Source organism: Cyprinodon tularosa, unplaced genomic scaffold, assembly GCF_016077235.1.
Source record: "Cyprinodon tularosa strain WSP-4 unplaced genomic scaffold, ASM1607723v1 ctg272, whole genome shotgun sequence".
Taxonomy (NCBI): Eukaryota; Metazoa; Chordata; class Actinopteri; order Cyprinodontiformes; family Cyprinodontidae; genus Cyprinodon; species Cyprinodon tularosa.
The window spans coordinates 2,159,185-2,175,294 of NW_024038977.1; the positions used below are offsets into that span (position 1 = coordinate 2,159,185).

Here is a 16,110-nt window from a genome sequence, read left to right on the forward strand (position 1 = left end):
TCTCTGTAGGTTCAGGTCTGTTACCTTTAGGGGTCTTTAGGGGTAAAGCACTTTGAATTGTTTAATTAATGACATTTGCTGTACTGATAAACTTTATTGCCTTGCCTGGAGGTACACTATATTGCCAAAAGTATTTGCTCACCTGCCTTGACTCACATATGAGCTTAAGTGACATCCCGTTCCTAATCCATAGGGTTCAATATGACGTCGGTCCACCCTTTGCAGCTAGAACAGCTTCAACTCTTCTGGGAAGGCTGTCCACAAGGTTTAGGAGTGTGTTTATGGGAATTTTTGACCATTCTTCCAGAAGCGAATTTGTGAGGTCGCACACTGATGTTGGACGAGAAGGCCTGGCTCTCAGTCTCCGCTCTAATTCATCCCAAAGGTGTTCTATCGGGTTGAGGTCAGGACTCTGTGCAGGCCAGTCAAGTTCATCCACACCAGACTCTGTCATCCATGTCTTTATGGACCTTGCTTTGTGCACTGGTGCACAGTCATGTTGGAAGAGGAAGGGGCCAGCTCCAAACTGTTCCCACAAAGTTGGGAGCATGGAATTGTCCAAAATGTCTTGGTATGCTGAAGCATTCAGAGTTCCTTTCACTGGAACTAAGGGGCCAAGCCCAGCTCCTGAAAAACAACCCCACACCATAATCCCCCCTCCACCAAACTTTACACTTGGCACAATGCAGTCAGACAAGTACCGTTCTCCTGGCAACCGCCAAACCCAGACCCGTCCATCAGATTGCCAGATGGAGAAGCGCGATTCGTCACTCCAGAGAACGCGTCTCCACTGCTCTAGAGTCCAGTGGCGGCGTGCTTTACACCACCGCATCCGACGCTTTGCATTGCACTTGGTGATGTATGGCTTGGATGCAGCTGCTCGACCATGGAAACCCATTCCATGAAGCTCTCTGCGCACTGTTCTTGAGCTAATCTGAAGGCCACATGAAGTTTGGAGGTCTGTAGTGATTGACTCTGCAGAAAGTTGGCGACCTCTTCGCACTATGCGCTTCAGCATCCGCTGACCCCGCTCCGTCAGTTTACGTGGCCTACCACTTCGTGGCTGAGTTGCTGTCGTTCCCAAACACTTCCATTTTCTTATAATACAGCTGACAGTTGACTGTGGAATATTTAGGAGCGAGGAAATTTCACGACTGGATTTGTTGCACAGGTGGCATCCTATCACAGTTCCACGCTGGAATTCACTGAGCTCCTGAGAGCGACCCATTCTTTCACAAATGTTTGTAAAAACAGTCTGCATGCCTAGGTGCTTGAATTTATACACCTGTGGCCATGGAAGTGATTGGAACACCTGATTCCAATAATTTGGATGGGTGAGCAAATACTTTTGGCAATATAGTGTATATCCCTGCAAGTTTTACACATTTATACACATTTAGAGACTAGAAGTGCTGAAGTTTATATTTAACAGAAAAATCAATGCTCAGTCAAATTAAACAAAAATGCTTAAATTCTTTCAAGAAATTTTTCAACTGAGTAAAAATCTTAAATGTAACAAGGGGATTTTGTGTATATTACAAACACATCCACTTTGTTATATATTTTCAGAGCACATTCACCTGCATGTTTACTTTGTCCCCTCTGTAGGTCCCCTCTGTAGATTTTTTACAGTTCTCTTTCAAAAATGGATCAATACTTGCCCCTCCTCTGTAAAAGGGGGGTTTGTAATGTGCAAGACTGACTTGTCTTTTTGACCGATTGTCCTACAGCACTTGTGCCGTTTTGAATTATGTGCTACTTTGTTCTAAACTATTGTGTTCAATCCTAGAAAAATCTGCTTAGAAAATTATAGATGCATGTTATTACATGTAAAAAAAATTCAAAGGGTATGAATACTTTTGCAAGGGAATGTGAGCAGTATGAAAGGCTCGTCATATATGTTGTGGGGACAAATTAAAGATCCGGCTTTAAATGTCATTGCTGCATAATCATGTTGAGATCAGTGAATTCCTTATCAGAAACCTAAATCAGGAAAGGACATTTGTCTCCATCTGATGGGAACCAGTTGTTCCTCTTCTGTTTGACTGCTGCTAGTGCCTCCATAAAAGGGGGTCCCTTAGTACCCCCAGACAGGGGTGGGAGCAGCTGGCTGATTGATCAGCATGCAGAAGGAGCCCCTCCCAAGAACAGACACCCACCTATCCACCCATCCACCACCTCTCTCTCTCTCTTTTTTTGTTTATGGGGGGGGGGGGGGGGGGGGGGGTGATGGTGGGGGTGCTCCTGGACCACATGAGGTCGTCCTGCTCCACCCCCTTTATCTAAAGCCTGACACAAAACATTAGAGAGGTGAATGCTTCCACCTAGATAACACTAACAATGAAACAAGCACATTTTAAGAATGACTGCGAGCAAACCTAATGTCTGCGGCATGTGCAGCTATTTGTCCAGATCTCCTTAAGCACCAAAGTCCGTCCCACACTGGGTTCATGGGGGGGCAACTCATTAGTAGTCTTCACAGACACTCATCCCGACTGTTATCGACTCTTAATATCACTCCCGCACATGCGGGATCCTTGTCCTGTGCCCCCCTCTGCAGACAGACGCGGGGCTGGAATGGATTATTAACACATTTCCCATGCGCATTTCTAGCCTGCAGCGCGTCAGGATGAATGTAAAGCATGGGGTCCAACAAAAAGAAGGAAAAAAAGGTGTTTGTGTGTGAGGAGCTTTTCTGGACTCCACCGGACTATAGTCAATGTCTGATAAACGTGCGCGTGCGTGTACACGCGCGCGGCCAAGCGTGTGTGTGCGTGATGATAGGAAGGCTACACTCGCCCTCTTTCACACACACACACACACACACACACACACACACACGCTTTTAACATTGGCTCGCAACATGGCGTTGAAGCGCCGAGAGACACAGCAGCTCTACCCCGACTAATGCGGTGGTTCTGTGCGGGAAGCTGCGGGACCAATGCCCTACAGTCACCCAAACCCTCAGAGCGCTCCTTTTGAGCTCCGCCGCGGAGAATAGCGGATTCCAGCGTGTGCATGCTGCTGTAAATGCTTCAAACTACGGTGTATGTGATTGTATACAGGCGCACGCTTCTACCCCGCTGGTGGAAATCAAAGGCTGTACATGGCGGTGGAGATTACAATTTGGCTTTTCTGTCTTCTTTCGCTGGCCTGGGGTCCAACCAAGCAAGGTAGGGTCTTCTTTAATCACGTCTTCTATTTCTTTCGGTGAGGTTAAGTGTCGCTCAGATTATCCCTGAAGTGCAATCACTCAGCACCAAAGTAGGTCTGGGAATCAGACAGGACAGAGCAGCCGGGGAAATGGACACCTTGCGCCTCGCTGCGTCTCCCCAGTCTCCCCCTCTTCACCTCACATGGCCCCTGTTATGTTTATGAGATGAGTGGATATTGCTACTTTGGTTTCCTCTTAGCAAAGGAAGCACATAAACGACTGGGGTTGTTAAGTTGCAGAATCCCAAAATGTAATCATGGGGGCACCATGGCGCTTTGAGCTGAACGCGGTGAAAGTTTGAATCCTCACTGTTAAGATAAGCGAGTTATCTTAACAGGACAGGGATTTACAGTTGTAAACGTTTAGAGCTAAACTCAAAGTGATTGATTAACTGAGCAATGTGGAAATAGCAATTACCAAAAAGACTACAGAAAAATAAAAATATATAAAAATAAAGGTTTCTGATTTAATTCCTGCAAAAATACGGTCAAGGAATAAAATATTAGAACGTCCTTGTTTTCTTTAATTTATTGTTCTAAATGTTTATTGTCTGAATAATATAATAAACAAATTAGAAAAGAAAGCAGGCAAACCTTTTTTTCGTTGACTGTAGTATTGCACATTGATTATTGCATTTAGACTAATAGTATTAAAAGGTAATTATCTATTTTTTAAATTTTCTTATTTTTTTAATGGAACCGATTGAGTTAAATAGTATTGGCATACAGCAGTGGTTGTATTAGGTAGACAATTTTGTTTACTCTTTATGAAAGTTTTAATGGTATACACATGTGACAACTGAAGAGTTTTTCCTACAATAACAATGTATGAAAGGCCTACACTTTTCAGACATGTAATTAAATACACAAGTTTCATGAATATCATTCTATTTTCTCTTGGGACTTAATATCTGTCATTTATGTAGACAATACAATCATATCCAGTCAGCAGTTCATTTCATATAATAAAATGTGCAGTTTTACGGTATGTAATGGTTGAATCAGAGTATTCTGGAACAAAAGTACCAGGAAGAAAACTAATAAAAACATAACAAAGCACTAAGAAAATCTCAAAGGGCAATTTTTCAAAGCTATTTCTTTCTCCAAGCAACACAAGCGTGGTCCAATACTTTATGTCAGCAATGTTCAAAATAACATGTCATTTTAACTTTTTTTAATATAATAAGGTAAGAAAGTGATATGAAGTCCCTCTTTATGAGAAATATTTAGTCAAATAAAAAGTTATGAGGGGACTAAAAGTGGTAAAAAGTTTTATCTTGAGTATCTTGAGTTTTCAGTAATTTGAGTGATTCAGTTTGTGTTTTTAGTGTGTCTTAATGATGGGATCACTATAAAACATCCAGTTGACCTGAATCTGAAACTGACTGGAAAACAAAAACTAGGCAGACGCTCAGTTTCTGTTTATGTCTAGGAAATTCACACTGGATGATGAGTAAAAAATATAATATCGTATTTTTTGGTATGGAGAAATCTCGGTATGAATAGTAGCTAACAAGTTATTTATAGGAAAGAAACATTTATGAGCTTACTAAATACAGTTGACTTGACCTTTCCTCTTCTTTGGCATTGTCACTGCCAAAGAAGAGGCATTGATGAAATGCTGTTCATCGATCATTGAGCTGATAAATTTATCTAAGGCTTTTCAAGCTTAATTTCACAGGTGTTTCTGGTTGAAAATTGAAGGTAGAGTTAAAAATACCAACTCTGTAACTAAATGATTGAAACACCATTTTAACCACCGATCAATAAGTTAAACATTATAGAACTTGTAAAAATGACAAAACATAGTCTCTGATATAAGTTGGAGAACTGTAAGCTATGAGGAAAAAGTCAATATGGACAATTCCATGACGTTCAGCTTGACGTTGATTTTCTTGTGCTCTCTTTAGTAAGTTTAAAGACAAAAATCGATGTGTTAATGAAAGAACATTATGGTTAACTTGAGAATGTATTTGCTGCCAAAAATGAAAAATTGTCCAGGATATCAATAGGTGTCACCAAATGAAATCTGAGACCATTTTTAAGACTATGTGAATGAAATTTAAGGTCTATGTATCAACTTGTCCAAAAGAAATGTGGTAAAAAAATTACACTCAAAATTAGAAAATTAACTTAAAGAGATTGACTAAATAGATACATTTACTAGTTAGATTAACTTAGGTAAAGTGTACTTTTGTAGTTTTGCTGGTCTCTACTTCTTACTGATATTTAGATATCAGGTTGTATCACTATTCTTAGTTTAGTAAAATTTATGCCATTCTATCCACTGCCACTAATTTCACTGTATGAAGGATATGCCTGCTTAACCCAAAGTGCACCGAAGAGACAATTATCGTGCATCTTAGTGTAATACCTCGTTTGAACAGAAACTTTGTCTGGACACATGAAACATCATGACAGTCAGCTCTGAAAGTAAGTTAAGATCCAAAGACATCATGGATGTCATTAAAAGGGGTTACAAAGTTGTTGTCTTTCCTGGGCAGTGGGAAAGTACCCGTGCCAATGCTGGGCGTAGACCAGAGCAACAGAACTGACAGACAGCTGTTGTCTGTCTGACAGTGGCGGAGCCAGAGGGTTAGTTGGGGAAGAAACCCCAGAAGAAATCCTTGCCACCCCTCTTGCCACCCCACTGAAAACATTAACTCTGTTTGAAATTTATGAACATTTGCGAAGATAATTTTCAAAATTCCCAGCAGACATGAACGCATCCTTACGCAGCCTGCTTCTGCTATACTTTTAATCGGTTAAGCTGACGTGCTCCAAGCGGCACACAGAATCAATGAAAAAGATTTGGTTTGCTGGTATGCACATTTCCTGGTACTAAATTAAACAAAGTGCTGTTTTATCGGGAAGCAAGGGAGATGTTGCACCGCAGTGCTTGTGCTGAGTAACACCTATGATTACACTATATTGCCAAAAGTATTTGCTCACCCATCCAAATTATTGGAATCAGGTGTTCCAATCACTTCCATGGCCACAGGTGTATAAATTCAAGCACCTAGGCATGCAGACTGTTTTTACAAACATTTGTGAAAGAATGGGTCGCTCTCAGGAGCTCAGTGAATTCCAGCGTGGAACTGTGATAGGATGCCACCTGTGCAACAAATCCAGTCGTGAAATTTCCTCGCTCCTAAATATTCCACAGTCAACTGTCAGCTGTATTATAAGAAAATGGAAGTGTTTGGGAACGACAGCAACTCAGCCACGAAGTGGTAGGCCACGTAAACTGACGGAGCGGGGTCAGCGGATGCTGACGCGCATAGTGCGAAGAGGTCGCCAACTTTCTGCAGAGTCAATCACTACAGACCTCCAAACCTCATGTGGCCTTCAGATTAGCTCAAGAACAGTGCGCAGAGAGCTTCATGGAATGGGTTTCCATGGTCGAGCAGCTGCATCCAAGCCATACATCACCAAGTGCAATGCAAAGCGTCGGATGCGGTGGTGTAAAGCACGCCGCCACTGGACTCTAGAGCAGTGGAGACGCGTTCTCTGGAGTGACGAATCGCGCTTCTCCATCTGGCAATCTGATGTACGGGTCTGGGTTTGGCGGTTGCCAGGAGAACGGTACTTGTCTGACTGCATTGTGCCAAGTGTAAAGTTTGGTGGAGGGGGGATTATGGTGTGGGGTTGTTTTTCAGGAGCTGGGCTTGGCCCCTTAGTTCCAGTGAAAGGAACTCTGAATGCTTCAGCATACCAAGACATTTTGGACAATTCCATGCTCCCAACTTTGTGGGAACAGTTTGGAGCTGGCCCCTTCCTCTTCCAACATGACTGTGCACCAGTGCACAAAGCAAGGTCCATAAAGACATGGATGACAGAGTCTGGTGTGGATGAACTTGACTGGCCTGCACAGAGTCCTGACCTCAACCCGATAGAACACCTTTGGGATGAATTAGAGCGGAGACTGAGAGCCAGGCCTTCTCGTCCAACATCAGTGTGCGACCTCACAAATGCGCTTCTGGAAGAATGGTCAAAAATTCCCATAAACACACTCCTAAACCTTGTGGACAGCCTTCCCAGAAGAGTTGAAGCTGTTCTAGCTGCAAAGGGTGGACCGACGTCATATTGAACCCTATGGATTAGGAACGGGATGTCACTTAAGCTCATATGTGAGTCAAGGCAGGTGAGCAAATACTTTTGGCAATATAGTGTATTTTGTACTACTTTAATTACTAGTGTCATGAAACAGAGATATACCGTCACACTGGCTTGAAAACGCTTAAAAGAACACGTTAGCAAAATGTTCCACAACACTCACTAAAATTAGGTAGAATTATTCATATTGGTATGTGTAATGCACCATATTGCTGCATTGAGAGACTTGTATATGAATTTCAGGCCTAAAAGAGTAGCCTCTGCTTGCTTTTGGGGAAACATTCAAGTCAGACTTAGAGAACCTTAATCATGAGATTCATCAAACAAGTGGGCTTCTTTTAAGGAGGAAGAAAAGTGGAGAGAGACCAGCTTCTCTACTTAAGTTTGCTACGCTTTAGGAACCTTACAAAGAGAATTTCTATAACTTTTTTAGGCCGAGTAAAGTTTGGCTTGTGATATCAGTTAGCACTGCATACTACGAAAGAAGATTCTCTGCACTTGAATTAATAAAAACCCGCCTCAGGAAGACAATGGCAGATGATAGATAAAGTCACCTGGGAATACCCAGTGTTGAGTCAAGGAGGGCATATTCCCTAAATATAGAAGACTTTGTAAAACATTTTGCTTCATCTCACAAGAACTGCAGATTTTTCTTTTCTGATTGTTTTTGTGAACTTGGTGTTGTCATATCACTGGGCAGTGGTCAACTACAGTCAGTTTTAAAGGGCTGTATGTTTTTTTTTTTTTGTTATTCTATTTTTATGCTTCTTGTGGTACACATTTAAATGTGCACCACTGCTTGTCCTGCCTTGTTTTCACAGGTCCAAATTTACCTTCAGATTTTGTTTACTATTGGATTTGATTAGCAAGGAGCACATTGAGTACTTGTTTATTTCTAGTTTTGCTGTATACTTACAATTATAATACTTTGTACAGTACATAATTGTATACTTTGTGGAAAATAAACTACTTTAAATCAATCTATATACATTTTGCAGAAAAAAAAAATGTTTGTAGTCTAACTGAACCCTTTATATACACTTATTAATCCCCCCAAGTAATACCTTGCCACCCCTTTGCCATTCCCTGTTTTAAAAGCCTATCTCCGCTACTGCTGTCTGAGGAGATTTGCAGCGGTAATAGGACTTTCTTAAATACTACTCATGCATCAAACCTTCCCAGTGTTATGTTGTGTTTTTTTGGCTTGTTTGTTTTTTTGCAAAAACCGCAGTGGTGTTTTTTGATGCCGAGTGTTTTGGCATTTAACCATTACTACAGCACAACTACTTCTTTTGTTTCCACAAATGGGCCATCAAGCGATATGCACTTAACAGTTATACGAAATCTGAATGCCTGGCTGCAAGCTTTTAGCTAGAAATACATTTTATAAAGTATAGTTCAGTGTCACAGGGTTGTTTTAATGTTTTTGAGGTGGTATTTTGAATTTAAGAAAAGACCTATAAAAAATGACTCTGGTGCAATATAATTTGATTGAATTTAAGAAAATTAGAATTTATAAATTCATGAATAGTTAAGCCCCAGTTGAAACCCTGTGGGTCCCATATAAAGAAAAAAAAAAAGGCAGAGGTGTGGTGTTGGACAAGAACAATCTAAGAAGGATCTGCAAGAAAAAAGGTAACACAATTAAACTGGATGAACTAAATATATAACTTAAATAATATAGAGCAAGATTTAAGACCTTAATTGGAGTTAAAACTGTATCTGAAAAGGGGAGAACTGAAAATACAAAAAGTGTAAGGCATGTTCACACCAATCCTAAACTTATTCCGCTTTGTGCTTGTTAGGTTGTTATCAGCTTGAATATGTTTAGTGTTCGATTTCATATTTCTGTAATGTGTTTGTTGAAATATATTGCTGATTATTAGGAATGCTTGACACATTGTCATTAATAACGGTATCTGCCAATGTTGGACATTTCTAAGCTGATTGCTTCGGCATAATAAGTAATACTGGGCCAATATTAAGAGATCGATCACTTGGTATTTGTCGGGTGACATGACAGTGATTGTGATGCAGCTCAGGATTGTAGAATCTAGATGACAATGTGTTTTTCATGGCGTCCGAAAGGGTATGGAGATATATAATAATGGTATATATATTTTATCAGCCATAACAGCAAAATTGATATTGGATAATTATATGGACCCAGAATTTCCTATTGGTGCATCCCTACTGTTTCTACCTAGTAACTCTTTTACTAGCATTTGTTTAGTAGGTAAAATTCTGTCTATGCTTATTTTTATTATTATCAGGAACAAATATCAGCTTTGAATAGTAACTGAATTAATAAATTGAAGAGTCATAGTGGAGATTAACCCTCTCTTCACAGCCCTTTGACAGAAGATTTTTTAAACAATATCAGACTGCTTCATGCATGTAATAGGTTTCAAGTAGAAAATAACTGATCCACTTTTTTTAGATCCCGATACCTGTGCTAAGTGTATCGGCTAATGTCCAATACCGGTCTGATTCCATTGTTGAATGATGAACCATATATCTTACCATGTGAGTAAATACTTTAGTCCTATAATAAACTTTTAAAAAGAGGTAGCAAATGTATATTATATCATCTATTAACACGTAAGCTCCCAAAAGACATAAATAACTGATCCATGTAAAGTGCACTGGATGAGATCTCCGATATCAGATTTTAAATCACAAATATATGACGCGGCTAGTTGATGTCAAAACCAATATCCAATTCCTGGATTGGATTGGTGTGTATCTAGTTTTAAATGGAAACGCCATTTGTTTTTTTTACATTGGGCCCTTGATTTTACGTTATTACATCATGTTCTACACACCCATATGAGTTTTGTGTCATTTGGAGCCATTCTGAAGATATTTCGTTAGGTTATATCCAAGTAACATCTTCCTTTGGGTTAACAACTTGAAGACACAAACTAAACGGAATATCTTGAGAACAGCTCCAACTGACACAAAACTCAAATGGGTGTGTAGAACATGATGTAATAAGGTAAAATCAAGAGCCCAATGTAAAAAAAAAAAAACGGCGTTCTACTTTAAGGACATGAACTCAAGCTATAGCTGGAATTTAGACATTTTCTGTTTCAATTGATTGTGTTTTGGCTGCTTGGTGATGCAGTGGGTAAAACTGCTGCCTTGCAGCAAGAAGGTTCTGGGTTCGTTTCCTGGCCCGGGGTCTTTCTGCTTGGAGTTTGCATGTTCTCCCTGAGCATGCATGGGTTCTCTCCGGGTACTCCAACTTCCTCCCACAGTCCAAAAACATGACTGTTAGGTTAATTTGCTTTTCCAAATTCTCCTTCGTGTGTGCAGGAATGGTTGTTTGTCCTGTTTGTCTCTGTGTTGACCTGCGATGGACTGGCAATCTGTCAAGGGTGGACTCTGCCTCTCGCCAATAGACAGCTGAAGATGGGCACCAGAACCCCTCAAGACTCCAGCAGGGATAAGCATGATAGATGGATAGGAATTATTCAACACGGAGAGTAGTTGTTTTATATAATACTTGCATGTGTTGTACCTTGTTAAACATGCATAACAGGGAATAGTTCAGGTGGGATTTATTAGGCACTGAGTGAAGACGTTTTCACCACTGTTTATGTGTTAAAAAAGCAAAATTGTGCAGCCTTAGGCGTTCATAATGACCTAATCGTAATTGAAAAGTTACAGTGTTGGAATTGCTGATTCTTTTTAGTGGATCTCTGGTATATGCAGATATATATACAAATATATACATGATATTTGATATAAATTTGTTCTAATAATTCTAACAGATATGGACACAATAATAATGATGGAAAACAGCAAACAGACATACAGGAACAATCTAGAGAGCAAGCTGCAGCAGGACAATATCAGAGATGTTTGGTCAGAGATGAAAAAGATCACAGGCTTCAAGCAGAGAGAGAATCAGGATGGAATTAAGTGAACACCTTTTTTCAATAGGTTCAACTCAGTCAAGCTTAGCATTGTTCTCTCCTGCCTTCAGTCAAACAGGCATCCCACCCTCCTTTGACCCAAAGCTTTCCGGTCACACCTTTGATTATTTTACGTCCAAATCTCCAACGTTTCCTTCTGCTTCAATAGGCTTGTTCTAAACTAAATCAGGAGATGATTTGGCTATCTTTGCCTTCCACCCGTGTATCTCTAGAAGGAAACTAGGAAACCCTGTAAGTTGAGACAGCTTGAAGAGGAGTTTGTTGTTTTATGAGGAATGGGAGATGAATATAACCAATCTTACTGGGGAAGAGGACCCTGCTAGGGGCAGGTGAGCAGATGTGGAGCCTGGAAGCAGACAGGTTAAATAGAGACTGGAGCAAGTGACACAGCTGAATGGTGATGAGAAATTGGGCAGAGCTTGGCAGGTGAATGAATGAAAAATCAAGGAAGTCATCAGCGCCAAGATCATGGTGGTAAATGCAGTTATGAGGAGATATAATTTTTTTTTGCATAAGTTCTGAAGTGGTGAACATCTGACTTACACAAATGGACAGTTATTTTCAGCATCTTGAATGGAAGCATTAGAATCGCAGTTCTCTTTTAATGCCTCTTGATGGCATGCACCCTCACTAATACAAGCTGACATGATAAAGTAAGTGCCCAATTGCAACACATTCATTAAAACTACTCTATTACTGATTTGCAGTTTCCATAAATTTGCTTTCTCTGCTTCCTGATTATTACAGCCAAGCATAACATCAATGTATGATGACATTATGCTTTGCATCACATGGTTAATTCTCTCCAATCAAAGCAAACACATCTAACTCCCCTTACATTTTAAAAATTTGTATGACATCTGGATAGGAACGGCCCAATATAAACTGGAAAAACTACATAGTAAAACCAAATAGCAAAACTATAACAGGGTAAATAAAACAAGACCAAACCCCCTTTTTAAGTAAAAACCTGAATAAAAAAACTAAAACTAACAAGAAAAAACTCCAAGATAAAAGTATAAGACCCAAATTAAACCCCCCCAAAAAAACAGTTCTTAAAAGACCACAAAAGAAGAACAATGAGGAAAAAATGGTCACAAACACAAAAGAAAATCAAAAACCTGAAATAACACCAAATCATCTCAGTTTCATATATTTTTGTTTCCATCTAACTAATTTCCAAGACAACTCACACCTTTGATATCTTTCTGGAGCTCCTCTAACTAGGTTTCCTATATAGGCTTGTAGATTTAAAGCATATGGTAATTGAAATCTCAAGCTGTCCCTGACCTTTTCTAAAAATTTAGCTTGTTTGGGTGACATGTACTTCTTAAGGAGAAAGTTGCCTCTCAGTGGGATCTCCTGCTTATACAGGTGCTGGTCAAAAAATTAGAATATCATGAAAAAATAGATTGATTTCAGTAATTCCATTTAAAAAGGGAAACTTGTATATTATATTCATACATTACATACAAACTCATAAATTTCAGATGTTTATTTTGTTTAATTTTGATGATTACAAATGACAACAAATGAAAATCTCAAATTCATCATATCAGAAAATTAGAATATTACTGAAGACCAATAAAAACAAAGGATTTATAGAAATGTTGGCCAACTGAAAAGTATGAACATGAAAAGTATGAGCATGTACAGCACTCAGTATTTAGTTGGGCCTCCTTTGGCCTGTATTACTGCAGCAATGCGGCGTGGCATGGAGTCGATCAGTCTGTGGCACTGCTCAGGTGTTATGATAGCCCAGGTTGCTCTAATAGTGGCTTTTAGCTCTTCTGAATTGTTGGGTCTGGTGTATTGCATCTTCTTCTTCACAATACCCCATAGATTTTCTATGGGGTTAAGGTCAGGAGAGTTTGCTGGCCAATTAAGAACAGGGATACCATGGTCCTTCAACCAGGTACTGGTAGCTTTGGCACTGTGTGCAGGTGCCAAGTCCTGTTGGAAAATGAAATCTGCATCTCCAAAAAGTTGGTCAGCTGCAGGAAGCATGAAGTGCTCTAAAACTTCCTGGTATGTGGCTGCGTTGACCCTGGACCTCAGAAAACACAATGGACCAACACCAGCAGATGACATGGCACCCCAAACCATCACTGACTGTGGAAACTTTACACTGGACTTCAAGCAACGTGGATGAAGTGCCTCTCTTCTTTTCCTCCAGACTCTGGGACCTTGATTTCCAAAGGAAATGCAAAATTTACTTTCATCAGAGAACATGACTTTGGACCACTCACCAGCAGTCCAGTCCTGTTTCTCTTTAGCCCAGGCAAGACGCTTCTGACGCTGTCTGTGGTTCAAGAGTGGCTTGACACAAGGAATGCGACAGCAGAAACCCATGTCTTTCATACGTCTGTGTGTGGTGGTTCTTGAAGCACTCACTCCAGCTGCAGTCCACTCTTTGTGAATCTCCCCCACATTTTTGAAGTGGTTTTGTTTCACAATCCTCTCCAGGGTGCGGTTATCTCTCTTGCTTGTACACTTTTTTCGACCACATCTTTTCCTTCCCTTCGCCTCTCTATTAATGTGCTTGGACACTGAGCTCTGTGAACAGCCAGCCTCTTTAGCGATGACCTTTTGTGTCTTGCCCTCCTTGTGCAAGGTGTCGATGGTCGTCTTTTGGACAACTGTCAAGTCAGCAGTCTTCCCCATGATTGTGTAGCCTATAGAACTAGACTGAAAGACCATTTAAAGGCTTTTGCAGGTGGTTTGAGTTAATTAGCTGATTAGAGTGTGGCACCAGGGGCCATCAATTTTGAACCTTTTCACAATATTCTAATTTTCTGATATGATGAATTTGAGATTTTCATTTGTTGTCATTTGTAATCATCAAAATTAAACAAAATAAACATCTGAAATATATGAGTTTGTACGTAATGTATGAATATAATATACAAGTTTCACTTTTTAAATGGAATTACTGAAATCAATCTACTTTTTCATGATATTCTAATTTTATGACCAGCACCTGTAGGCCTAGAGTTGTAAAGCAAGGGGAGGCTAGTTGTGTGCAGGGTTGACGTAGGGATTGTCTACATTTCAGCTAATCCATCATTTTATCTTCTTCTGCAAAGTTGCTTACAGATTCACATCCTCTCCATTGTTACCAGAACCTTGTCTCTTTAAAGAAAATTAGCTAACACGGTAATCTTTGTGGATATTAATCTTTTTTGTCACCTCTGTCTGTTCTGTAAAGCAACACAATCCTAAAAGTATGTTTTAAAACTGTCTAGACAGATCTTTGTCCTCTGTATATAGTAAAACAGTATAGCAAGTAAAAAGAAAAAAAAAAAAGAATTATGTATGGTTTTGCAATTTTTTATGTAAAAAAATGTAAACCCCTTTATTGTCCAACAATGGGGAAATTCACTCTGTATTTTGACCCATCCCCTTGGGGAGCAGTGGGCTGCCATTGTGCGGCTCCCAGGGAGCAGTGTGGGGTTAAGGGTGTTGCTCAGGAACCCAGAGTGGCAGTCTGTGGGGATCAAACCGGGTACCTGAGACCTTCTCAGAGCACAAGTGCACTGCTCTAAACCACTAGGCCAACACTCCATTTTAATGCAAACTAAATGGAGAACAAGTATTTTTGTCTTTTAGAAACGTTTGTCACAGGTGCCACACTGATTTAGCTCTTGAATAGAAATACCTCTATCTCTATTACAAATGCCATAATGACTTTTGAATTTTACCATTATTTTATCCTTTTGCACTATAGTTTTTTTTCCCAGGCTAATTCTGACATTTATATATATATATATATATATATATATATATATATAGCATGCTTATTTTTTGAGTTGCTGATGCAAGTATCTGCATTTCTGATAAAATATCACTACAAGCTTTACTCTGATTCTAATATAGAAAATTAACTTTTTGTTTTAGTTTTAAAATGGTTTCTATAGACTTTCCTGGGGTAACATTCTGACAGTATGACAACCTGAAAATAAATTTATATAGTGCTGTATTTTGGATCACAAAATGGATCACATAAAACCACTTAAAATTTTGATTTATGGAGCAGTTTACCATTAAAGTCATGTACAGTAGAATAAAATAAAGATTGAGTCATAAAAATTAAAGCAACAAATTATAAAAAAAATAGTGCAAATATTGCTTTATTTAGTTAAAAGCCAGTTTAAAAAATTTAATGCATACTAAATTTTGAATTCAGAAAATGTTTCAAATAGGTGTCAAATATTGCTGATATTGCACAATAATATTAATTCATGCAGTTATAATATTGTTATAGTGCCCATTTATTTATTGTTATGCAGATTTTGATACACAGACTGAAGTATGAATATACAATGAATGCCCACTAACGTTTGGAGCATTTTTAACCATTTCAGCTTGGCTATGGCTCAATAGAAAAACTGGTAATCTTAAAATCATAAGCTAGTTTGTTGGATTGCAGCTTCATCCCCTGTCACGTGCTGCAATGCCCTTGAGCAAGGTCCTTAACCCTAAGTTAATTTGCGTAACGGTGTTGGAATGCAAGTGCAACTAGGTGAATGTGGCTCTGGTGCAAAATTGCCTGGTTTGGTCAATATGTCTGAAAAATCCTGAAGTTTAGCTCATCTACCAGTTAGTTGTTAGTGATTCTTGTACAGAATAGCACCCATTTTGCTATAATGCATTTTATCATGTATAAAAAGAAGATATAAGTTGGTTATTACATTTGGTGGCTGCATTTGCCTTTCCTGCAAAGAGCTACTGATCAAAAGTCACTGTGTGCTGGTTAAAAATAGCATTATCTTAATACACATGATGCAATCACTTTTATTTTCATTACTTAAAAAAAAAATTACAAAACTATGCACATTTT

At 39.3% G+C, this 16,110-nt stretch overlaps 1 protein-coding gene across 2 annotated transcripts in view; it reads left to right on the forward strand.

The window, feature by feature from the left end:
* Nucleotides 1-2,822: 2,822 nt before the first annotated feature.
* Nucleotides 2,823-16,110, forward strand: part of igdcc4 (immunoglobulin superfamily, DCC subclass, member 4) — a 95,844-nt gene continuing 82,556 nt past the window's right edge. For both annotated transcript variants that reach the window (XM_038289844.1, XM_038289845.1), the window contains exon 1: nucleotides 2,823-3,173. In XM_038289844.1, coding sequence (XP_038145772.1) covers nucleotides 3,107-3,173 — 67 coding nt within the window. In that variant the 5' untranslated portion in view covers nucleotides 2,823-3,106. The remainder of the gene's footprint in view (nucleotides 3,174-16,110) is intronic.